Source organism: Aquarana catesbeiana, linkage group LG02, assembly GCF_042186555.1.
Source record: "Aquarana catesbeiana isolate 2022-GZ linkage group LG02, ASM4218655v1, whole genome shotgun sequence".
Classification (NCBI taxonomy): Eukaryota; Metazoa; Chordata; class Amphibia; order Anura; family Ranidae; genus Aquarana; species Aquarana catesbeiana.
Window position 1 is genome coordinate 654,211,178 of NC_133325.1, and position 27,167 is coordinate 654,238,344.

General features: G+C 44.6%; 1 protein-coding gene across 4 annotated transcripts in view; it reads right to left on the minus strand.

The window, feature by feature from the left end:
• Positions 1-14,033, minus strand: part of LOC141128907 (caspase-1-A-like) — a 58,762-nt gene extending 44,729 nt beyond the window's left edge. For 3 of the 4 annotated variants that reach the window (XM_073616549.1, XM_073616548.1, XM_073616547.1), the window contains exon 1: positions 13,931-14,028. In XM_073616549.1, the coding sequence (XP_073472650.1) occupies positions 13,931-13,937 (7 nt within the window). In that variant the 5' untranslated portion in view covers positions 13,938-14,028. Of the gene's footprint in view, positions 1-1,799; positions 1,965-13,930 lie in introns of all 4 variants that reach the window. The other variant, XM_073616550.1, reaches the window with a different exon arrangement.
• Between the last annotated feature and the right edge of the window lie 13,134 nt (positions 14,034-27,167).

Consider the following 27,167-nt stretch of genomic DNA (forward strand, 5'->3'; position numbering starts at 1 on the left):
TGACCCAGACATACTTGCCTTCTCTGCGCTCCCTCAGCGCTCTTTCTCTCCAGTTGCTGTAGCTTCAAAATATCATGTGCTTCTGGGTATGAGGGAGTGTATTACAACAATCAGTAGATCCGGACATATAGGGTGCTGAAGGACAGGTATATGCAAATCTCTAAGTCATGCTTATTCCCATCTCCTAAATAGTTATTAAATTAGTTTGTTCTGCACTCCTGTGACCCGTTTTCAGCTGACAGTGGGCTAAAGCTAAAGAAATTACACTTTGCTACAATGTAAAGTTGTGATTGTACAGCTTGTATAACAGTGTACATTTACTGTCCCCTCAAAATAACTCAACACACAGCCATTAATGTCTAAACCCCTGGCAACAAAAGTGAGTACATCCCTAAGTGAAAATGTCCAAATTGGGCCCAATTAGCCATTTTCCCTCCCGGTGTCATGTGACCCGTTAGTGTTACAAGGATACAGGTGTGAATGGGGAGCAGGTGTGTTACATTTGGTATTAGTGCTCTCACTCTCTCATACTGGTCACTGGGAGTTCCACATTACATCTCATAGCAAAGAACTCTCTGAGGATCTGAAAAAAAGAATTGTTGCTCTACATAAAGATGGCCTAGGCTATAAGAAGATTGCCAAGACCCTGAAACTGAGCTGCAGCACGGTGGCCAAGACCATACAGCGGTTTAACAGGACAGGTTCCACTCAGAACAGTCCTCCCCATGGTCAACCAAAGAAGTTGAGTGCACGTGCTTAGCATCATATCCAGAGGTTGTCTTTGGGAAATAGATGTATGAGTGCTGCCAGCATTGCTGCAGAGGTTGAAGGGGTGGGGGGCCAGCCTGTCTGTGCTCAGACCATATGCTGCACACTGCATCAAACTGGTCTGCATGGCTGTCGTCCCATAAGGAAGCATCTTCTAAAGATGATGCACAAGGAAGCCCACAAACAGTTTGCTGAAGATAAGCAGACTAAGGACATGGATTACTGGAACCATGTCCTGTAGTCTGATGAGATCAAGATAAACTTATTTGGTTCAGATGGTGTCAAGCGTGTGTGGTGGCAACCAGGTGAGGAGTACAAAGACAAGTGTGTCTTGCCTACAGTCAAGCATGGTGGTGGGAGTGTCATGGTCTGGGGCTGAATGAGTGCTGCCGGCACTGGAGAGCTACAGTTCATTGAGGGAACCATGAATGCCAACATGTACTGTGACATACTAAAGCAGAGCATGATCCCCTTCCTATCCGAGACTGGACCACAGGGCAGTATTTCAACATGATAACGACCCCAAACACGCCTCCAAGATGACCACTGCCTTGCTAAAGAAGCTGAGGCTAAAGGTGATGGACTGGCCAAGCATGTCTCCAGACCTAAACTCTATTTAGCATCTGTGGGGCATCCTCAAACGGAAGGTGGAAAAGCGCAAGGTCTCTAACATCCACCAGCTCCGTGATGTCGTCATGGAGGAGTGGAAGAGGACTCCGGTGGCAACCTGTGAAGCTCTGGTAACTCCATGCCCAAGAGGGTTAAGGCAGTGCTGGAAAATAATTGTGGCCACACAAAATATTGACACTTTGGGCCAAATTTGGACATTTTTACTTAGGGGTGTACTCACTTTTGTTGCCAGTGGTTTAGACATTTATGGCTGTGTGTCGAGTTATTTTGAGGGGACAGAAAATTTACACTGTTATACAAGCTGTACACTCCTTTACATTGTAGCAAAGTGTAATTTCTTCAGTGTTGTCACATGAAAAGATAAAATAAAATATTTACAAAAATGTGAGGGGTGTATTCACTTTTGTGAGATACTGTAGGTTTTTCGTGGTTTTAATTTTGTATAGCCCATACTTCTCTTTTAAAAATGAACTTTGGGCACAAAAACTTTAATTGAAATATTTTCCTCAATAGCCACAAAGGCTATAAATTAGCTTTCAATTTTCAACCTGGATTACTACACAGATCTGGAAAAAGTAAAGTTCAAGTAAAAAAACAAAACACGTGGCTCATGTATTTTTAGACATTATTTGCTTATGCTAGAGTTCGTCTTTAAATCTAAACTCCAAGTATGATCTGTAATGCATTCGACAAAATGCAAGTATTCATTACTTATACCTGATGAAACCCTACCACAGGGATAGAGCTGCACGATTAATCGTTAAGAATCAAAATCGCGATTCTACTCCCTTCCCGATCTTAAAACAGCGTTTTCTGATTCTATGTAACAAGTGCAGAAAGTTCTCTGCTCACTTCTGACAGCTGACAAAAAAAAAAAAAATCCAGGCAGCCTGCCAAGTTTACCTCAACATGAGGTAACTATAAACATTGTTACATTTAATTCTTAGATCAAAGGGGTGAACTTCAGTCTGTAAATGAGGTCACTTTAACCACTTAATGACCTTTAGGCCCCTTTCACACGGGCGGACCGTTTAGGTCCGCCTGTCAGTTTTTTAGGCGGACCTGAACGGACACTCCATGGAGGTCTATGGAGGGACGGATGTCAGCAGTGTCATGTCCGTTGACATCCAACCCGCTCCGATCCGAAAAAGTGTGACAGAGGAAAAACCTGTTTTTCCATCCGTCTGCGGATCGGATCGGGTGACGACGTACTCTACGGTCCCTCTTCATCTGATCCCCCATAGAGGAGAGCAGCATTCTGACAGGTCCGTCCCTGCACAGTGTGCACAGACAGACCTGTCATCTGCCTGCTCAGCGAGGATCGACGGAGCGATCCCCCCTGCTGAGCAGAGTGGGCTCCGTACACAGACACGTCCATGTGAAAGAGCCCTTAGTCATTTTTTTCTACCTATTAAATCTTCTGCCCTTGTTGTTTTAACTTTGGATAGTAAAACATTTTTTTCTGCCAGTGAATACCTTATACAGCCCACTTCCTGTTTCTTGTCTGGTAAAAAAGCATAGACTTTTGACACCATACACAGCTCTCTCTCTCACTCACCTGAGAGTTTGCGTGGAAGGGAGGGGGGATAAGTCATAAGAGGGCCAATGAGAGCTGCAGGGATGAAGGTGTGTGTCTGTGTAAATCCAGGAAGTGAACAGGCAGCAGCTTCAGCTGCCCACCGTTAAAATGGATGCAGCCAGACTCAGTGAAGGGAGATTTCTGCAGCATATTTGGCAAGTACAGAATCACAGTACATATAAAATAATATGCAAAGTGGTTGGAGGGAAGCATCAGAATGGCAAAGATGTTTTTATTACAAATTATGTGAGCAGACTGCAGTTCCTCTCTAAAGACTAAACCTTTTTCTGACACTTGCTGCTTACAAGTTAAAATCAGTATTTTTTGCTAGAAAATTACTTAGAACCCCAAAACAGTATATATATATATTTTTTAGCAGAGACCCTAGAGAATAAAATGGCAGTTGTTGCAATATTTTATGTCACACTGTATTTGCGCAGCGGTCTTTTGAACGCAATTTTTTTGGAAAAAATACACTCTAGTGAATAAAAAAAAAACCTAAAAAACAGTAGTTAGCCCATTTTTTTTGTATAATGTGAAGGATGATGTTACGCTGTGAGAATCGTGATCTTTATTTGAAGCTAAAAAACCTTAGTTAGACTTACTAACTGTATTTCTACGAGTCTTTCAGGACAGCACCTGGAGAGAGCGCAGCTCCACCCAAATTTCCCAGGAAACACTGCAGTCAGTTTTCTTTAAAGACCGGACACTTCCACCATGGCCTCAGTTGTTCATAGAGTACCTCCAGCCATGCTGAAATTAGATAAGCAGAACATAGCAATAACACCACATTGTATAATACAATTAGGGCGGGTCATCGGCGTTGTCCTGAAAGACTCATAGAAATACCATTACCGGTAAGTCTAACTAAGGTTTTCTCCCTTCGTCTTTCAGGACAGCACCTGGAAATGATAAGAGAGTACTTACTCTAGGGTGGGACCACCGCCTGCAGGACCTTCCTGCAGAATGATTGTTCTGATGCTGATAGCAAGTCCAACCTGTAGTGGCGGGTGAAGGTGAAGAAACTTGTCCACGTGGCTGCTTTACAGATCAGACCCGGAGAAGCCCCTGCTCTTTCCGCCCAGGACGTTGCTACTGCCCATGTTGAATGGGTCACTACCCCTTTGACAAAAAAAAAAAAAATCCAGGCAGCCTGCCAAGTTTACCTCAACATGAGGTAACTATAAACATTGTTACATTTAATTCTTAGATCAAAGGGGTGAACTTCAGTCTGTAAATGAGGTCACTTTAACCACTTAATGACCTTTAGGCCCCTTTCACACGGGCGGACCGTTTAGGTCCGCCTGTCAGTTTTTTAGGCGGACCTGAACGGACACTCCATGGAGGTCTATGGAGGGACGGATGTCAGCAGTGTCATGTCCGTTGACATCCAACCCGCTCCGATCCGAAAAAGTGTGACAGAGGAAAAACCTGTTTTTCCATCCGTCTGCGGATCGGATCGGGTGACGACGTACTCTACGGTCCCTCTTCATCTGATCCCCCATAGAGGAGAGCAGCATTCTGACAGGTCCGTCCCTGCACAGTGTGCACAGACAGACCTGTCATCTGCCTGCTCAGCGAGGATCGACGGAGCGATCCCCCCTGCTGAGCAGAGTGGGCTCCGTACACAGACACGTCCATGTGAAAGAGCCCTTAGTCATTTTTTTCTACCTATTAAATCTTCTGCCCTTGTTGTTTTAACTTTGGATAGTAAAACATTTTTTTCTGCCAGTGAATACCTTATACAGCCCACTTCCTGTTTCTTGTCTGGTAAAAAAGCATAGACTTTTGACACCATACACAGCTCTCTCTCTCACTCACCTGAGAGTTTGCGTGGAAGGGAGGGGGGATAAGTCATAAGAGGGCCAATGAGAGCTGCAGGGATGAAGGTGTGTGTCTGTGTAAATCCAGGAAGTGAACAGGCAGCAGCTTCAGCTGCCCACCGTTAAAATGGATGCAGCCAGACTCAGTGAAGGGAGATTTCTGCAGCATATTTGGCAAGTACAGAATCACAGTACATATAAAATAATATGCAAAGTGGTTGGAGGGAAGCATCAGAATGGCAAAGATGTTTTTATTACAAATTATGTGAGCAGACTGCAGTTCCTCTCTAAAGACTAAACCTTTTTCTGACACTTGCTGCTTACAAGTTAAAATCAGTATTTTTTGCTAGAAAATTACTTAGAACCCCAAAACAGTATATATATATATTTTTTAGCAGAGACCCTAGAGAATAAAATGGCAGTTGTTGCAATATTTTATGTCACACTGTATTTGCGCAGCGGTCTTTTGAACGCAATTTTTTTGGAAAAAATACACTCTAGTGAATAAAAAAAAAACCTAAAAAACAGTAGTTAGCCCATTTTTTTTGTATAATGTGAAGGATGATGTTACGCTGTGAGAATCGTGATCTTTATTTGAAGCTAAAAAACCTTAGTTAGACTTACTAACTGTATTTCTACGAGTCTTTCAGGACAGCACCTGGAGAGAGCGCAGCTCCACCCAAATTTCCCAGGAAACACTGCAGTCAGTTTTCTTTAAAGACCGGACACTTCCACCATGGCCTCAGTTGTTCATAGAGTACCTCCAGCCATGCTGAAATTAGATAAGCAGAACATAGCAATAACACCACATTGTATAATACAATTAGGGCGGGTCATCGGCGTTGTCCTGAAAGACTCATAGAAATACCATTACCGGTAAGTCTAACTAAGGTTTTCTCCCTTCGTCTTTCAGGACAGCACCTGGAAATGATAAGAGAGTACTTACTCTAGGGTGGGACCACCGCCTGCAGGACCTTCCTGCAGAATGATTGTTCTGATGCTGATAGCAAGTCCAACCTGTAGTGGCGGGTGAAGGTGAAGAAACTTGTCCACGTGGCTGCTTTACAGATCAGACCCGGAGAAGCCCCTGCTCTTTCCGCCCAGGACGTTGCTACTGCCCATGTTGAATGGGTCACTACCCCTTTGGGAGGATCTGCCCCTGAAGCTCTATAGGCTTCACTGATGGCCATTTGCAGCCATCTACCTATAGTATCTATACCCTTTACGTGGTCCTGAGAACAGAATAAATAGAGAATTAGATTTTCTGAATTCTCTTGTGATTTCTAGATAGTCTAATAAACACCTTCTCACGTCCAGGCTACGGAAAGACTTCTCCCTAGAGCTGGATGGTGTAGGACAAAAAGGTAGGGAGAATTATTTCTTGTGTTCTATGAAATGCTGTTGGAACGTTTGGCAGAAAACCCGGGTCAGTTTTTATCACTACCCGGTCTGGAAATATATAACAGAAAGGTTCTACTATAGATAGGGCTTGCAACTCGCTTACCCTTCTCGCTGATGTAACTGCCACTAAAAGAACCAATTTGAGCTACCATAATTTGATTGTCGCTTCTTCTGGAGGTTCAAAAGGTCTTTTGATCAAACCTTGTAAAAACAATGATAGGGCCCATTTTGGAAAAAACTTAAAAGGTATTGGCCTAGCTCTGGCCAATGCCTTAAAAAATCTAATAATAAGTGGCTCCTGAGATAGTTGTCTCCAAGGAAAACCGATAAAATTGCCACTTGGACCCTCAGGGTACTGGCCGCCAACCCCATCTCCATTCATCCATCTCAAGGAGGAATTCTAGGACTGAGAGCATTTCCTGTGGTGAAAACTTTTTAGTTGTGCACCAGGAATTAAAACGCTTCCATGTCTTAAAATAAATTGCTCTAGTAACCTTTTTTCGGCTACTTAAAAGGGTTGAGAGCAGTTTGTCTGAGAAGCCTTTATTTTTTAGGATCTGCTCCTCAGTAACCACCCCGTCAGTTTGAGGTGTTCGATATTTGGATGTTGAAGCGTTCCCTGGGTTAGGAGATCTCTCTATAGTGAAAGAATCCAGTGAGGTTCCACCGCCATCCTCTGCACAGTTGCAAACCAAGCCCTTTTGGGCCAAAAGGGAGCCAGTAGAATCATACTCGTGACTTCCTTTTGTAGCTTCTTTAATACCAAAGGGATCATTTGAAAGGGGGGAAAGGCGTAGCACAAGTGGAAGTTCCACGGTTGTGCCAGCACATCCAATCCTTTTGCTTGATCTTGCCTGTTTAGTGAAAAAAAGGCCTTCACCTTTGTATTGTTCTGGGATGCGAACAGATCTATTTGAGGAGTTTCCCATTTTTCTATTAACTTTTGGAATACCGCTGCGTTCAGACTCCACTCTGACTCTAGTATCCTTTCTCTGCTCAGAAAGTCTGCTACTAGATTCAGATCTCCCTTTAGGTGCACCGCTGTCAGAGACCTCAAGTTGTTTTCTGCCCAGGACAGAATCTGAAGGGCTGAGGATAGCAATACCTTGCTTCTCGTGCCACCTTGTCTTGTTACATAGGCCACTGTTGTGGCGTTGTCCGACAAAACTTGAACATGGTGACCTTGGACCAGTTTCTCGAAGGCCCATAGTCCTAGAAGAATAGCCCTTAGTTCCCTCCAATTGGAGGATCTCCTGGCTTCCTTCTTTGTCCAATTCCCTTGAGCCATCTGTCCTTCCAGGTGGGCGCCCCAACCCCAAGAACTTGCATCCGTTGTTAGCCTCCTCTCTACAGGAAAACTCCAGAGCAGGCCCCTGTCCAGGTTTGAGCAATTCCTCCACCACCAGAGCTTCCTCTGAACATGAGAGGGGATCCTGATCAATTTCCACAGGGACTCTCCATAAGACCAATTTCTTAGAATCGCCTGCTGGAGATCCCTTGCATGGAGACGTGCCCATTGTACTGCTGGTATTGATGCAGTAAGGAGTCCTAAGACTGACATAGCTGCCCTGATAGTAATTTGCAGGTTTGTCTGGGTCTTTTTTACGGCACTCTGAGCCTTCTCTATCTTTTCCTCTGGGAGAAAGACTCTCTTGTATGGAATCGATTGTATATCCCAGGAATTTTATTGTCTGAGATGGAATCATGTTTGATTTCGCCTTGTTTATTATCCAGCTGAGACCCTCCAAGTGTCTCTTTATCCTTTCCAGATCCTTCTCTAATAGATCCCTTGTTTTGGCAAATATTAGAACATCATCCAAATATGGGACAATCGATATTCCCTCTACTCTGAGGGGGGCTAAGGCCTCTGCTACGATCTTTGTAAATTTCCGGAGGACAGGAAAGGAAGGGCTCTGAACTGAAGATGTAGGATTGAGTCTCTCATCTTGACCGCAAATCTTAGGTGTTTTTTACGATGCTGGTGCTATAGGCACATGGAGATATGCATCTCTCAGATCTATGGATGCCATAAAACAGCTTGGGGTCAGAAGACCCTTTACTGAAAAGATTGTGTCCATTCTGAATTTCTTGTACCTGATCGATCTGTTTAGTAAGTTCAGGTTCAGAATTAATCTGAATTTGCCCGAAGGTTTCTTTACAAGAAATATGTGCGAATAGCACCCCTGTCCTTCTTCTTTGGGGGGAACATTTATGATCACCCTCTGTTGAATCAATTCCTGGAGGATTGATGTCATTGCCACAGATTTCTCTATGTCTCGGGGAGCTTGGGTTACCTAAAAACGAACAGGTGGGGGTTGAGAGAATTCCAGTCTGTAACCCTCCATTACTGTTTTGAGGATAAACGGACTGGCTCTTAATGTCTTACATAGTTACATAGTTACATAGTTAGTCAGGTTGAAAAAAGACACAAGTCCATCCAGTTCAACCTTAAAAACAATAAATAAATACAATAAAAAATATCGTACAATCCAATATACCCAATTTTATACCCTCAGTTGAACCAAGTTCAGTATATGGACCCCTTTTATATTTGAACGTGTTGATCATATCCCCCCTTATTCTCCTATTCTCAAGAGTGAATAAATTCAGTTCCTCTAATCTTTCTTCATAGCTGAGCTCTTCCATGCCTCTTATCAGTTTGGTTCCCCTTATCTGCACTTTCTCCAGTTCCCCGATATCCTTTTTGAGAACTGGTGCCCAAAACTGAACTGCATATTCCAGATGAGGTCTTACCAATGATTTGAACAGGGGCAAAATTATCTCTCTCTCTCTGGAGTCCATACCTCTCTTAATACAAGAAAGGACTTTGCTCGCTTTGGAAACCACAGCTTGACATTGCATGCTATTATTGAGCTTATGATCTACCAAAACCCCCAGTTCCTTCTCCACCACGGATTCCCCCAGTTGTACTCCCCCTAGTATGTATGATGCATGCATATTCTTAGCCCCCAAGTGCATAACTTTACATTTCTCAACATTAAACCTCATTTGCCACATAGTCGCCCAATTAGATGTGCATTGAGGTCGGCTTGTAAATTGGAGACATCCTGTAAGGACGTTATTCCACTGCATAGCTTGGTGTCATCTGCAAAGACAGAAATGTTACTTTGGATCCCAGACCCAATATCATTTATAAAGATATTAAAAAGTAAGGGTCCCAGCACTGAACCTTGGGGTACACCACTGATAATCTTAGACCATTCAGAGTAGGAATAATTAACCACTACTCTCTGAATTCTGTCTTTTAGCCAGTTTTCTATCCATTTACAAACTGATATTTCCAAGCCTGTAGACTTTACCTTACACATGAGCCACGTGTGTGGAACTGTGTCGAACGCTTTTGCAAAATCCAAGTATACCACGTCCACAGCCACCCCTCTGTCCAAGGTTTTACTTACCTCTTCATAAAAATAAATTAGGTTTGTCTGACAACTTCTGTCTTTCATGAATCCATGCTGTCCGTTGCTTAAAAATGTTTTTTTCCAGCAAGAACTCGTCTATGTGGTCTTTTATGAAACGCTCCAGTATCTTCCCGTCTATAGAAATTAAACTAACAGGTCTATAGTTACTTGGTAAAGACTTTGATCCCTTTTTAAATATAGGCACCACGTTCGCCCTGCGCCAATCCAGTGGTATTATTCCCGTCATGAATGAGTCCCTAAAAATTAGATACAGTGGCTTTGAAATTACAGAGCTCAATTCTTTTAGGCTCCGTGGGTGGATGCCATCAGGTCCAGGTGCTTTATCCACCTTTATTCTGTCTAAATATTTCTGGACCATATCACTTTTGAGCCATTGTGGATCATTCGGTACTGTGTCACTACCACCCCCATTATGGACATGAGCTTCCCCATGCTCTTTTGTATACACAGAGCTGAAGAAAGTATTTAATAAATTTGCCTTCTATTTGTCCCCAGTCACACACTCTAGATTATTTTGTAAAGGGCCTACATGCTAAGACCTGACCTTTTTACTATTAAAATATTTGAAGAATTTTTGGGGTTTGTCCTACTATCTTTTGCAATCTGTCGTTCGTTTTGAATTTTTGCATCCTTGATTTCCTTGTTACATATTTTGTTAAATTCTTTGTAACATTTAAACGACACTACTGTTCCTTGATTTTTATATTTTTTAAAAGCTCTTTTCTTATTGTTTATAGCTTTTTTAACTTTGGTGGTGAGCCACATAGGTTTTGTTTTTAGCCTTTTAAACTTATTGCCCATGGTAATATACTGTGCAGTGAGGTCCACTTTCCTGAGTCCACTGTGGAAAGAAGGTTTGCAACCTTGCTCCCACAGTCGGAGGACAGTCACTGGCTTTTTGTGTTTGGGGTAGGGGGGCGAAATAGTACTCCTGACTTGCCTCTCCCTTTCTGAGACCTCCAGGGTTTTTTGTAACCTGTCTCTTGCTTGTCCGGGGTTTTTCGAAAAGTACAAAAATTTTTATTGCCCTGCGGGATCACCTTTTTCTTTATTGGGAAGGCCTTTTTCTTGTCAGCCGTTCTATCAAGTATGGCTTCAAGATCCGGGCCAAAAACCAAATGTCCTTCAAAGGGTAGACCGCATAGTTTGGTTTTTGAGGCTGTATCCCCGGTCCATGTCTTAACCCATAAAGCTCTACGAGTTGAGTTTATCAAAGCTGAGGATCTGGCTGACATTTTTATTGATTCAGCCGAAGCATCTGCTATGTACCCTACTGCTTTCAGCAGTACCGGCATTGTATCTAACAGGTCTTTATGGGGAGTTCCTGCCTCGATATGTGCTTTCAACTGTTCTAGCCAGTGCTCCAAGTTCCTGGCTACCACTGTTGAGGCCATAGCTGGTTTCAAGTTTGCTAGGGTTGAATCCCATGCTTTTCTTAATAGGGAGTCTGCCCTCTTGTCCATGGTATCCTTTAGGATACCCATATCCTCAAACGCAAGGTCAGTGTTCCTTGATACCTGAGAAAAAGCTGCGTCAAGTTTTGTTTTTTTGTTCCAGACTTGAGAGCTATGCTTTTCAAAGGGAAACCTCTGTTTGAGGGATTTGGAAAAGAAAGGGGCCCTCTCTCGGTCCTTCCATTCTCTTTTAATAGTTTCCGATAGGAACTTATGCACTGGAAATACCCTGTGTTTAACCTCACCCATGCCTTGAAACATCTTATCATGTAGTGACAACTGGGCTTTATCCTCTGTGATGTTTAAAGTAGTGTGGATAGTCTTCAAATGGTCATCCACCTCCTCTAAGGAAAATTTATACCGAGAAGAAGAAGAAAACAAATTTTCTTCATCCGCTTCTTCCTCGGAGCCTGGGGAAATACTACGCTCTTCATCCTCTGAGTCACTGCCCCCTCTAGATGCAGAAACAGATGAATGAGAACGGGGTATTGTGCTGCCACTTGCAGCTGGGTGTTTGTCCAGATAGGACCGGAATGACTCAAATGTGTCCGCCAGTTCCTTCCGGAAGGAGTATAATTCTCCTTGCTGAGACGCAGGTGTAGCAGGAGTGGTTTCCTCCTTAACTAAATCTGCTATGCAGGACCTGCATAACACCTTTGTCCAGGACTCTCTTAGTACATTTTTACATGATGGACATTTCCTTTTGGTAGGAGGGGAGGAATGTTTGGTCTTTTCTTTAACTTTCTGAAATACACCAAAATTTTCCTAAATTTAGCATTGTATCTAAATCATAGACAATACATAGCATCCTGTCAAAATAGAGGAGTTAACTCTTTAACCCCTGTGTTTTGCTACCACAGCCAGCGAATCCCCCCACAGATACACTTTAAAAGGATAATCAAACATTTTTGCTCATTACAGAACACAGGAAGAGTGATTGCAGGCTTCCAAATTCCCCCATAGAATTTAGGAAGGGAAGTAATATATGCCCATAGAGTAAAAGACAGAGACCACTGTCCCTGCTTACCTGGGCCTGGCTGATTTGTGTGGCTCCTGTGCCTGCCACCGCTGTTTGTTCCTCCTTATCGCTGCGAGGTCTAGAGCGGCGTTTGCATGCATTTTATTTTGTATTTCCCGGTCCGCTCACCGCTGCGAGGGCCGGAAATGACATCAGCCACGAGAGACTGCCCCCTCCTCCTGCGTTCCAGCGGCCGGAACCGGAAGCCGCGTTGCGCCGTCAGAAGTCCTGCCCCCAGCCGGAATGGCGCTCGCCATCCGAACCCAGAAGCCATGAGGCTTTGGGGATGGAGGAGACGCCACTGCCGTTCCTCCTTAGCCTGTGCCGCCAGTCTATAGGAGCAGGGACCTCCAGCAGCCTGGCTCTCACCGAGCATGAAGAGGAGGGGACGCCGGAGCATCCACCACACGTGAGGGAAGAAGCTGGGCTGTTCTGCTGAAAAAAAGATACAAAATACCGGTATGCCCCATACTCTCCCCACCTGGAGAAAGTGTAGCACACCCCTGGTTCCCTGCAGCACTTCCACCATGGCGGAGGAAACACTACAACTGAGGCCATGGTGGAAGCGTCTGGTCTTTAAAGAAAACTGACTGCAGTGTTTCCTGGGAAAAGTGGGTGGAGCTGCGCTCTCTCCAGGTGCTGTCCTGAAAGACGAAGGGAGAAAATTGTGATTCTCATTTTAGCCAGAATCGTGCAGCTCTTCACAGGGATAACCATGATCTTCTGTTTCCTGCTTGGGTTCCTGTGCAAGTGGCTTCACCCTGAACACAGAATACAAGGGGTCACTGGCTCACAACACGCCATCATTCACAAAACGCCTTGTATTTTTTCCATTGAGTACTCTGACTGGATGAGGAGGAGATCGTGACATACTGCCTCACCTCACTATCATGTCCATTCCAAGAAAATCTTGTATACATTGAGGCTCGGTTCACACTGGAACTGGTTGCGGATCGCACAGGAACCTTATGCGTCCCCATTCTCTGCTACAGGGAGGATCAGGGACAAATCGTTGCCTTAATTCGGCCATAAAACTGAGCCAAAAACGCACAGTGCCCCGGAGATAAGTGAACCGGCTCCATAGAGAGCCCGTCACATTCTCCTGCGGGAAAACCTGCATCCAATTCGCATAGGTGTAAACCCAGCCTAAAAAAAAATACAAGGCATTCTGTGAATAATGGCAGGGCTGAGCAAGTGAGTGATCTCCTGTGGTCAGTATGCAGTGGGTAGCAGCTCTGCACAGGGCCCTGAAGATCGTGGCTTTCACTGCAGTAGTTCCGACCACTAGAGTGACTGACTGCCAGCTTCTACTGTGGTCCATCAGGTATACTCAAGCCAAGTGCACACTAGCCAATCTGCCCAAATTGCTTTTCAGAGTGTGGCTAAGCAGCCCCTGTCAGGTGTTCAGGAGGCAATCCTGCCACCTTCTGAATGCCTGTTTTTTTGTTTGTTTTTTTGCCGAGCAGCAATTTACAAAAGAGACTAATGCATATGGCTTATGCTTGCGACATGGCCCCACTGATTGGCCAAGGAAGTGCTGATAAGCTGTGTTAAATTTGCTGCAGCGCAAATGTAACTTTGTATTAATTATCTGTAGTTAAGCTTTCATTCATGAATACACATACACAGTTGAAGGTGAGATACAACATTCTCTTCTTTCTATTGGATATGTAAGAAATGATATACAGATTGCATAGAGCGTTAATGCATATAAAGGCAGAATTGTATAATGTAAACAATGCAAGTTCTACGTTCCAGAGAAAGCAGTAGGCAGACAGCAATAACAAGCATACAACATGTAGCAGATACATTACCAGCCATTATGCCTCTGTATTTCCCAGAACAGTCTGATTGTTGTAAAGCAGGAAGTAGAAAGTACAAGGTCTGGGCGGTTAGGTCTGGGCGGTGACTTAGTCCTGTATAAAACTTGAAGAACTTGTTAGCAGCTGCATTTTCCTTTCACTATTGATAGGAAGCAGCTGGGGCTGGTGTGCTGCCAGTGTTTCATATGCCTGCAAACTCAATTGTTCTAAAATAAATATTAGGAATGAACACTCAAGTCCCTTTAAGCTTTTAAAAATGGGATATAAAATCAAAAAATACCCCTAAAAAAACTATTTACTAGCTGCTGTACAACAATCCAAATAAATAAATAAAATATGCAAAACACAAGTGACAAAACCTAAATTAAATGCATACAGTATATGCGTCAATCATCAGTGCATGAGACCCTACATAAATTCATACAGAAATATCTAATACATCTGAAATACTAATGATTCTAATAGAACTCCATACATACTTATGCCCCATACACACGATTGGCATTGATCGGACATTGATTGGACATTCCAACAACAAAATCCATGGATTTTTTCCGACAGATGTTGGCTCAAACTTGTTTTTCGTACACACGCTCGCACAAAGTTGACGGAATTTCTGATCGCCAAGAACGCGGTGACGTACACTACATACGACAAAACTAGAAAAGGCCAGTTCAGAACCAAGCGCTGCACCATTTGGGCTCCTTTTGCTAATCTCGTGTTAGTAAAAGTTTGGTGAGAGACGATTCACGCTTTTTCAGACTCGTGGCTTTCAGATCGTTTTCTGCTGTTCAATTTGTGCTTGTGGGTTTGTATCTGCTCTTCAGTGCGTGCAAGCAAGCTACGCGTGACTCTGTCATTGTGTTCTCGTTCGTTCGTTACTGTTTTTCAGGTCGCTCTTCACAGGCCTTGCTGTTCTTCAGTGCGTTCTGTTACTCCGTTCTGAGCAGCCGACCGTTTTCTAGCCATGTTGCGTATACGTACTCCTTGTAGAGTTCGTGCTGTGCGGCGGCTTGGTGTTGGGGTCCTTACCTTGACACAAGTCCAGTCCATGAACAGGGTGGGGAGGAGTTCATGGACCAAGAATTGGTTGCTTCAGCGTGACCAGTTCTGTCATATGCCTTTGCTCCATGAGATCCGTGAGAAAAATCCTGATGATTTCAGGAACTTTCTCCGGATGACGGACCCCGTATTTCACCGTTTGTTGGCTTTGCTGACCCCTTATATTAGCAGGCAGGATACCTGCATGAGGCAAGCCATCACTCCGGAGCAGAGGCTAGTCGCCACCCTGCGGTACTTGGCGACGGGGAGAAGCCTGCAGGACCTCAAGTTCTCGACAGGCATCTCCCCCCAGGCTCTGGGGATCATTATTCCAGAGACCTGTTCTGCCATCATATAGGTCCTGCAGAAGGAGTATATTAAGGTAAGATTTTTATCCTTTAACATCACATTTTATTGTATATAATGTTTGATAATATATTGTATTTCTTTCCACATTCCCTAATTACCATGATTGTAATATGCTGTGAATGTCCCCTTTGTCCTCATGCATGCTGGATTTTTAGGTAATTTTTTTTTTTTGTCCTTCATACATATTTGCCTTCACTTACCTCCCCAGCATGCTCTCCTGGCCCTATATTCACCTCATGTAGTCACTTAACAATGTATTTTATCAGCTCCATAGTAGTGCTTTACCCTAAATACCCCCTAAAATGTTTATAACTGTCACTTGTGCCTTAAATTCAGGCAGAGTGCCAGAGGCTTTTTTTGGGGGGTCCCCAAATCATTTGGAACCCTCCCCCCAACTGCTAAGTCAGCTGATACCAATTCTCTATCTATCCTCAATCATCTATCTGCTGACTTTGGCAAACCCATACACACTATACCCATCTCTTTTGTGGTCATATTTATGGATGAATTCCCCAAAGCATGTAGTGCAAGGGCCTGCCTGTATACTTTCAAATGGTACTGTTTAAAGTTTGTGCATCCTATTATTATCTTGATAGGTAATAGCAGAATGTACAAATGTGCTAAAATGTGTACAATGTGTATTTATATCTTTGTATTATGACACTTCTTACCTGTCCAGTGGGCTGCCAATAGTGTACTCCACAGTTTCCTTCCACGCCACAGGAATGGCAGACTGTGGCCTCCCACTTTGCCCAGCGGTGGGACTTTCCTAACTGCGGAGGGGCAATTGATGGGAAACACGTCCACATCATCCCACCACCCAACTCGGGGTCGTACTATTATAATTATAAGGGGTTCAATAGTATTGTGATGTTGGCGGTGGTGTTGGCTACTTATGAGTTCCTGTATGTGGACGTGGGGAAGAATGGCCGGATGTCCGATGGTGGAGTCATCGCCCAGACGGAGTTCTACAGGCGTCTCCAGAATGGCAGCTTGGACTTGCCACCTCCAGAAGACAATGTGGAAGGACTCCCATTCGTCTTCGTTGCGGATGAAGCATTTGCGCTGGGGGACCATCTTATGCGGCCATTCCCGATGAGGACCCTCACCCCGGACCAGAGAGTTTTTAATTACCAGCTGGCCAGAGCCAGAAGAGTGGTGGAGAATACGTTTGGAATCATGGCCAGCCGGTTCCGCCTATTTCTTACACCCATACACATGGCGGAGTACAAACTGAATCATATTATCCTGGCGTGCTGTGTTCTACACAACTTTTTACGGCAACATTCTGCCAACTATGCTGGCTCAGTTGGGCCTGAGGCTGGAATTCAAAATGAACCAACCCTGACGGCGCTTGAAAGTGGCTGTCCTGGCTTGCCCCCCCTGAGTGCCCGTGATGTCCGGCTAAGATACTTTGAATTCTTTGCGGGTAGGGGGGCTATCAATATGCCAGACAATGTCTAAAACCTTTTTCAAATAAAAAAGAAAACTACTAAAATCTTTGGTGACATTTACTGCTTGTGTTTGTTTTAGCTGACCCTGACAGAAATGTGGTGAGTCCTGAAAATGGCATGATTGTGTAACCTTACAAAGCATTGTTGGGTGTTATTTACTAAAGGCAAAGACACTTTGCACTACAAGTGCACTACAAGTGCACTTGAAACTGCACTGAAACTGCACTTGTAGTGCAAAGTGGATTTGCCCTTAGGAAATAAAACCCATTGTCACAGAAAACACCAATTAGAGCACCACAAAAGTGTTGTAGCATTGAGACAATAATCCACACATTTTTGATTAACAATCTTTTTAATACCAGCACAATCACATGTGCATTAAGAAAAGGTTTTAAAACAAACCAACATGTTTGTTGTATAACAATTTTTGGGGTCACATTAGAAAAAGTAGAAATGTCCATTTAAGATAAAACAGGCATGTTTAAAACCAACAAGAAAGACACAAATCTTGAACTTACAAAGTTCACTTTTGGTAGAACTTGAAGGCAATATCAGACATGAGTATTTACAAACTGTGTTTCATATTGCGTTCAGATGGGGTGAAGTCACCCCAGGAAAAGCCAAATTTTGAAGATGCACACAAATTTACGAATGTCAACATGTGCTACCCGCCATCACGGGGGATCAAGGGACGTGTTTGGGGGGTGCAACCCCTTCCTCACAGCTACTTTATTATTAAAGAAGGGGTTGTACCCCCAAAACGCGTCCATTGATCTCCCGTGATGGCAGATAGCACATGTAGACACACTGTGTGCCTCTTCAAAATGTGCCTTTTCTCAAATTTGTCAAAAAATGTCAAAAATTTGTAGCACACAAAAATACAAAGGGATTTGGAGGGGTTCTAAACTCTCCCTAAAACATCAATGATGTTCTTCATTTTTTGAAGAACATCATTGATGTTTTTCTTGATGTTTTCAAAGTCCCTATTACACCCCATGATCTCCTCAATCAAGATCTGTGCACTTTCCGAGGGTAAAGGATCTGGATCCACAACATCACGATCACCTAAAAAGATAGAAACCAAAAAACACCATGTATTATAAATATGCCGGCATCCATTTCTTACCTGAGCCTGTGGTCGCAGACACTCACCTGTTGTGGTGCCAATTTCCACCACGTCTTCCTCCTCCTGCTCTGCTTGTCTTGGGTGGATTTCCCCTTCTTCCAGAGGTGGGGGGTCTGTGGTCTCCTCGGATGAGGGGTGTCCTCCAAGTCTTTTCTCCCCTATGTAAAAAAAAAATTGGTATACTTAGCACACAGATATTTGATGGCAGAACTATAAATATGAAACATTGCTTGGAAGTGGGGTACAATTGTCTATTTTGGCAGAGTTCCAAGATGTAGAATTTTTATTTTGTACAAGCTTCACAGATGGAGACACCCCTATAGTATACACTGGAGCACCCGTGTGGGCCCCCTAATAAAAAGGGTATTCTTGTGTCCCACACTAGTGCTCCAGCGTCCAGATGTGTAATCAGCTGCTGAGAGTCCTCTCCTTACACAGAATCTAGTTTGCATTTCATTTGAGTAACAAACACATCTACACAACCAAATTAGTTTCAGACAAGTAGGCCCTAAAAAATGTGGGCAAATGCATATGGCAAAAACAATGGTGTTTTCTAGGCCGAACGAACAGTGTTTTATACGAACGAATAATGTGCCCATGAACATGAAAGTTGCCTTTTGAAACTGGATAACAGTTAAGAAAAGCACATGGAGCAGCACGAACGTAATAAACATAAAGAATAGGAACACAGGACAACTACTTACTTTTTTGCAGCACTCTCCGGATCTTTCTGTACTGCTCGTGCACTCTTAATTTGAGGTCCGCCTACCGCTTCCTGAGCTGATCTTTCGATCGTCGTACCCCGAAATTCCGGTGCAGACTCTTGACCACTTTCGCCATGATCTTGGCCTTTCTGACATTGGGGTTGGGGTAAGGTCCATACTTCCCGTCATAGTCGGCCCTCTTCAGGATGTCGACCATCTCCAACATCTCCCCAAAGGACACATTCGATGCCTTAAATCTTCTCCTTCTGGATCCAGACGTTTCAGGCTCCGGGCTTTCCTCCTCCTCCTCGTTGCTGTAATTAGCACGCACCTGTTGTGTCTCCGAAATGTGCTCTTCCCCCACTGCGCCGAACGAAAAGGGGCGGGGAATAGACTAGAAAGAACGTCAGGGGCGGGCGGAGTTACACGCATGAGCAGTGTGTATAAAGCGTAACACACGTGCGTAGTATGTACGGGCTGTGAGCGGAGGAAGGAGTATCGGAGGCGCCGATCGTGATAACGAAGGTAAGAGCAAAACTTGGGCCTATACTGCTTCTAGATTGAGGCCTATATTGTAACAAGATTAGGAGAGTTTTGCCTGACATTAGGGTTTGTCTTGTGTTGTGTCTTGCAGATAAAATGGATGGCTTTAATGACCACAACTTCCTCCTCCTGTTCATAGACAAGTACAGGGAACTGCCCTGTCTGTGGCAGGTGAAACATCCACATTATAATCATAAACAAAAGAGGCAGACAGTCCTGAATAAACTGCTGGAGTTGGTGAAGCCGGTGGTCCCCCAAGCAAACATCCCCTATTTAAAAGCCAAAATTGGTGGCCTGAGGAGCACTTATCTTAGGGAGCGCAAGAAGGTCACGGATTCCCAGAGATCCGGAGCTGCAGCAGATGATATTTATGTCCCCAGGCTGTGGTACTATGAGAGACTGCGATTTCTGTCAGACCAGACTGGAGTCAGGGAATCCCTCTCCACTCTTCCTAACACTCTTCCTTCCACCCCAGCTGAGGCTTCCGATGTCCAGCCTGGGACTTCCAGACAGGAAGAAGTGGAGGAGCCCAGATGGAGTCAGGTATAGCATTCTTCTACAGATTTCTGGTCAATAAATAAATGATGTTTACTAGATGTTATTATTGATCACTAATTGCTGATTTAATACAGTTTTTTTACATATCAACAGAGAGTAGTGGGCAAAAATAATTGGGACAAGAATGAAAAATGCTGGGCTCAGAAGGATAGTCTGTTATATTTGTTAACATTCAATTTGCAACAGTCATGAGGTGAAAATTGTGTGTGATTGATGAAGAAAAAACTAAAACTATGTTCCTTTTTCATACACAGGAAGACCTCAGCCAAGAGGAGGCTCTGGAATGTGGCACACAGGAGGAGGCTGTGGAATGTGGCAGCCAGGAGGAGGCGGGGGTTAGTGGCAGCCAGGAGGAGGCGGGGCTAAGTGGCAGCCATGAGAAGCCTGGGACCAGTAGGAGCCTGACAGAATCGCAGGTCCCTCCCCTCCGCCTTCCAAACAAAAGACCCAGGAAGGGGAGTCACGTGCAGGATTCAGCACTCAGGCTCATTCAGTAGGCTTCTGCATCCCTCAGAGCCTTACCCACTCCTGAAGAGGCCTTTGCCTGCATGGCTGCCACCAAACTGAAGGGCATGCAGGAGGGTCAACTCATGTCTGAGAAACTTTTTTATAAAGTCCTAACTAAGGGGGTGAGTGGCAAAATCACACCCAATACCGACGTGATTGAGTTGGACCATCCTCCTCCTCCTCCTGCCACAACTACACCACCACAGCCACAGCGTGGAAGGAAGACCAGAGAGTGATTGCCCTGGGTTCAGTCTGGTGTGACAAAAGATGCAGTCTCTTGTATGACCACAGCCTGGGGACACAGATGTCATCTGCTGCTTTCAGGATCTCTGAGACTTCTGGACTAGACTGCACTCCCTTAGATATGGACTCCTCAGGCCACCAATTTTGCTGGAAAAGAATTGATGTGTGCCCTGGGGGCCAAAGGCTTTGCCAACTTCTGCTGTTTCTCCAGCGTTGCCTCCCTCTTTGTTTGGTTCTGAGCCCTTAATAAAGGAATTTTTGTTTCAATTATACTCGCCTATGTGTGTTTTCCTTCAAAAAGAACAGTTTGTTTGTGAGGAGGCAGGTACATTTCTAAAATACAATGTGAAATTAACAAGAGACACCAACACCAAGCAACCTCCTTGAGATTAAATAATACAAGATGGTGTGGTGGTAAATTGACACACAAAACACACACAAAAATATTATGGAGTAAAACCTCCCAAAAATACATCAGCCTGGAAAAAAATACAAACACAAAAAAAATAAATAATAATCAGCCTTGAAAAAAATACAAAACAAAAATAAAACAACAAAAAAGAAATTTGGTCAGATATGACAAATTAAAATATATTGAAGGAATCACGATAAATAAATAATAAAGAAAGAAGTTTGTGAGAAGTCTGTGTGAATATGAGCAGCAAAACTACTTCATTCTTCTCACATTATAAAGAAGAAGAGAGTGCGGTGTATTAAACAATTTAAAACATTGCAGCGTGACGAAAGTGCTGTATCCATTCCGAACGCTAATTTTACCAGACCGAGCTGTTCCGTCTTGGAATTTCTTCTGAGCATGCATGGTACTTTGTGTGTCGGAATTGTCCACAGACGGTCGGAATTGACGCGACCGTATTTTGTTGTCGGAAAATTTTATAGCCTGCTCTCAAACTTTGTGTGTCGGAAAATCTGATGGAAAATGTCCGATGGAGCCCACACACGGTCGGAATTTCCAACACACTCCGATCGCACATTTTCTGTCAGAAAATACGACCGTGTGTACGGGGCATTATAATATACAAAATAATAATAATAAAACGCCTTCAAACCAGGTCTTCTGCTCCTGGCGAAGTTTATGAATAAAATACGTTGGGCGGACCTATGAAGTGAAGCAGTACTAATTTGGTTTTAAGCTTCTAATAGGGAAACAGCTGCAGCATACACTATATTACCAAAAGTATTGGGACATTTGCCTTTACACACACATAAACTTAGCATCCCAGTCTTAGTCTGTAGGGTTCAATATTGAGTTGGCCAACCCTTTGCAGCTATAACAGCTTCAACTCTTCTGGGAAGGCTGCCCTCAATGATTAGGAGTGTGTCTATTGGAATGTTTGACCATTCCTACAGAAGCGCATTTGTGAGGTCAGGCACTGATGTGGATGAGAACGCCTGGCTCGCAGTCTCCGCTCTAATTCATCCCAAAGGTGTTCTATTGGGATGAGGTCAGGACTCTGTGCAGGCCAGTAAAGTTGATCCCACCCCAAACTCGCTCATCCATGTGTTTATGGACCTTGTTTGTGCACTGGTGGGCAGTCATGTTGGAACAGAAGGGGCCATCCCCAAACTGTTGCCACAAAGTTGGGAGCATGAAGTTGCCCAAAATGTCTTGGTATGCTGACGCCCTAAGAGTTCCCTTCACTGAAACTAAGGGGCCAAGCCCAACCCCTGAAAGACAACCCCACACTATAATCCCATAGCTCCCAACTGTCCTTGATTTCAAAGGACTGTCCCTGATTTGGAACAAAGTCCCTCTGTTCCTCTTTCCTCCTCACTTTTCCCTCATTTTGGTCTGATCTATATAATTGTATATAAAATGCACTTTTTATCTTTCAAAAAATGTTTCCCAGTGCTAAACCTTTCATATTATTTCTAAATTGCTGCATTTATAAGTTTTAAAAGCCAGTATAAAGGAATAGTGGTGCTAAAAAATACACTTGCGGGTTTAATTAATCTTTTTGTTTGCATAATTCTCTTTTGGGGGGGTGGCAGGGGGTGCGTCCCCTTCCTACATACTTTTGCTCAAAGATGTCCCTCGTTCCCATTTAAAAAAGTTGGGAGGTATGTAATCCCCCCTGCACCAAATTATTTGGACCAGTGCACAAAGCACCAGACTGAGGCAGGCTGGTGTTGGCGACAGCGAGCAGCTGAGACGACTGCTGGTAGCAGACTGTAGGTCAGCCGGAACAGCAGGGTGGCAGGCAGGTGCCTTGTGACAGCAGGCAGAGTAGCAGAGTCGGCAGGCTGTGTCATACAAAGATAGGATTGATCAGGTACAGGGCACAGACAGGAGTGTGGTCAGTAAACAAGCCGGGTTTGGAACGATTAGTGAAGCAGGAGCCAATGACAGAAGCGGAGGTCAGGGGACAAGCCGAGGTCAGTGCAGGCGGAGTTCAGAGAGTGGTCAAGACAATCCGGGTCAGCAACTGGAATCGGGATACAGAATCACAGGTCACAGGATACGCAGAAGGCTGAAGACATAGTGGCACTGATCCTGAGCACTGGCCCAGTTTAACCACTTGCCGCCTGCACTATTACAGAATGACGGCAGCAAAGTGGTTTGATATTCCTGATTGTACGTCATATGACGTGATCAGGAATATCGAGCCGCTGCGCGCCCCCGCGGGCGCGCATCGCGGCGATCGTTGTTGCGGGGTGTCAGTCTGACACCCTGCAACACCGATCTAGGTAAAGAGTCTCCGACGGAGACTCTTTACCACGTGATCAGCCGTGTCCAATCACGGCTGATCACGATGTAAATAGGAAGAGCTGGTGATCGGCTTTTCCTCACTAGAGTAGAGGAGAGCCGATCGGCTGCTCTCCTGACAGGGGGGGTCTGTGCTGATTGTTTATCAGCACAGCCCCCCTCGGATCCTACCCAGGACCACCAGGGAAGCCGCCCAGGACCACCAGGGAAGAAATCCACACTGGACCACCAGGTATGCCCCTAGACCACCAGGGAAATGCCACTGTGTGCCCAGGCAGCTGCCAATCTGTGCCCAGGCAGCTGCCAGTCAGTGCCCACTTCAATGCCTACCACTGCGAGTGCCACCAGGGATGCTCATCAGTGCCTCATATCAGTGCCGCGTATCAGTGCCCATCAGTGCCACGTATCAGTGCCCATCAGTGCCCAGCAGTGCCGCCTATCAGTGCCCAGCAGTGCCGCCTATCAGCGCCACCCTATCAGTGCCCAGCAGTGCCGCCTTTCATTGCCCATCAGTGTCGCCTATCAGTGCCCATCAGTGCCAACCAGTGCCACCCATCAGTGCCCATCAGTGCCGCCTATCAATGCCCATCAGTGCTGCATATCAGTGCCACCCATCAGTGCCACATATCAGTGCCAATCGTCAGTGCCCACTCATTGGTGCCACCTCATCGGTGCCGCTGTATCAGTGCCTGTCAGTGCCGCCTTATCAGTGCCCATCAGTGAAAGAGAAAACTTACTTATTTACAATTTTTTTAACAGAAACAAAAGCAAAACTTTTATTTTTTTTCAAAATTTTCGGTCTTTTTTTATTTGTTTAGCAAAAAATAAAAACCGCAGAGGTGATCAAATACCACCAAAAGAAAGGTCTATTTGTGGGAACAAAATGATAAAAAATTAGTTTGGGCACAGTGTAGCATGACCACGCAATTGTTATTCAAACTGCGACAGCGCTGAAAGCTGAAAATTGGTCTGGGCAGGAAGGTGTCTAAGTGCCCTGTATTGAAGTGGTTAACTAGCCCGTTTGGCGCCAACATCTGTCTTAGGTGCACGTGGGCGCTGGCACATACATATTTGCATGCACAAGTATGCGCATGTACATTAGCCAGTGCCCAATTCCTGCTCCCAATCAGGGTCAGATCTCTATGATGCTCGCCCTTTTACGTAAATTAGGCCCTCTGGCTGAGGGAAGGATGGTACTTGGTGAGGATTTAAATATTGTATTTGATTCGTTATTAGACACTATGTCTACTTCCCAGCACTTCTGCTTGCCAGAGATTAATCTTTTTAATTGTCACTTGCATGAACTTCAACTAGTGAACGTGTGGCGGGTGTTGCACCCAACTGAGCGTGACTATACTTGTCATTCCTTAACTCATAAAACTTATAGTAGGATAGACCTTTTTTTTGTTTTGCATAATGTGCTTAACTGGCAACCTAAGGTATATATCGGAACTCAACTTCCCCAGTGTGTGCCGTGACTGACAGCTCCTGCGCGCATGCACGGGAATGATGTCACGCTGCTCCAGCCAGTCACAGAGCCGGAGTCCGTGGCCCCGGAAGGAAGAGGGGCGAAGATGGACGCGGCCTGCACAGGGGACAGTGCAGGATTCGTTTGCAGGTATGCATTACATACTAGCCCATAATGCTTTTAATTTACAGGGTTTGCAGGGCGCAAAAGAGGAAGTAAAACCACAAGGAGTCTCTCTTGTGGATAATTTTACTTTCCAATGGGCCCACCATTTTTTTAATTACTTGGGGATTCAAATACCTTGGCAACGCTATATATTATATGAGTTAAACTACCTTCCACTTGTGAACGATATGCAATCATGTCTTAAGAAATGGTCACCAATGTGACACGTTGGGACAGATATCACGCTTTAAGATGGACATCCTTCCTAGATTCTTTATATTTTTCAAACAATCCCAATTAGGGCCCCACAGTCTTTCTTTAGATCGACTCAATCTATACTATTAAAAGATATCTGGTCTAGATCCTCAGCTAGAATTAGGTATGAAATTTTAGTGAAGAGGAGAGATGCTGGAGGAGCAGGCCTGCTGCACTTGGAACTCTACCATGCAGCAGCATTACTCAGTTGGGTACTAGACTGTTTTTATCACAGATCCCTTAAGCAGTGGGTTAACCTTTAGTCCGATCTAGTGCCCATACCACTGACCTCCCTCCCATGGCTTCTTCCTACCAACCGGCCACGTACAATACAGGTAATGCCCTTGATTTCTTCTTTCTTATACGTGTGGGATAAATTCATCACAAAATATAATGTATCTTCATGCCCAGGGCCACTAACTCCAATATTGGGTAACCCGGTGTTTCCACTGGTATGTCAGTTAAAAGGTTCCCCTACTGGCAACCATCATATCCCTCACTCATCTGCCACTCATCTACCAACAGGGACTTGAAAGCTCTGGGTGAGCTTAGTTCAAGCCCCTGTCAGAAGACAGGGGAGTGGCTTCAGTATTTCCAATTACATCATTTTTATAAAAGGCTAAACAGATCAAATATTTGTAGGAATTTGACCCAGCTTGAGGAGTTATGCCTCTCTGACACAAAATGCCCTCATGCTTTATCTAAAATGTATGGGATTTTATTATTACATGTTTTTCCAGATCGCCCTATTTATGTCAGAGACTGGGAGCGAGAGTTGGGTAAAAACCTGACTCATGAAAATAGGGATAAAGTTCTCTCTCTCACCTTTAAAATAACTCTGTCCTCCTATTCACAGGAGCGTAACTACATGATTTTGACAAGATGGTATTGCTCTCCAGTCCTATTAACCACTTCCCGCCTAGCCTATAGCAGAATGATGGCTGGGAAGTGGTTCTGTTATCCTGACTGGGCGTCATATGACGTCCAGCAGGATAAAATGCCTGGGGCGCGCAGTGCGGCGATCTTGAGTGCGGCGTGTCAGTCTGACACGCTGCATCTCCGATCATGGTAAGGAGCTACTGACGGAGGCTCCTTACCATGTGATCAGCTGTGACCAATCACAGTTGATCATCGCGTGAACCAGGAAGTGCCGGTAATTTTTTAAAATTTCGGTCTTTTTTAGTTTGTTTAGCAAAAAATAAAAACCCCAGAGGTGATCAAATACCACCAAAAGAAACCTCTATTTGTGGGAAGAAAATGATAAAAATTTAGTTAGGGTACAGTGTTGCATGACCGCGCAATTGTCACTCAAATTGCGACAGCACTGGAAGCTGAAAATTACCCTGGGCAGGAAGGGGGGAAAGTGCCTGGTATTGAAGTGGTTAAACAAAATCAATTCAGCCATATCTGATTTATGTTGGAGATGCTGTAGATCGAGAGGCACATTATTACACTTATGGTGGACTTGTCCGAATATAAAATCATTTTGGCTGGTTATATTTAAATTAAGTGTAGCAATATGGACTACAATTGCAATGAACAGTTATTCCCTGCCCTATCTGTATATTATATTATCCCTCTAGTGCCGGCGTTACTAAACTGACATCATATTGTGAGCCCAACCAAAGGGATTGTGGGATTAGTAGTTCCACCAGATGGCTATTCCCCTGCATGGCTATACACCCAGACCACATATCCCAGGGATCTTTGCTACCATCAGGGAGATTGCTGGGAAGGTCTATAAAAGAAACCAGAGACCCTCCCCAGTGTCTCTTCTTCCCGGGCCTCGTGTGTGATGGACCTCTCCATGCAGGGAGAGTGAGATCGCGGCCTACCATGTGGGTGTACAACATTCCTGCCCGACTGAGAAGGGGTTCAGCGCTGCCTGCTGTTCATTGGACATCTGACCAGCACCAACTTGACCATACAACAACCCATGCTTTGTGTTCCGGGTTAGGGTGATCATCACAAGCGGGTCCGCAGTCAGGACGTCTATTCGGGAGTCGCTGTCTGGAAGGTACTTGATCGGCCTGGTCGTTGGCGAGAGGGCAATTGCCCACCTTTGCAAAT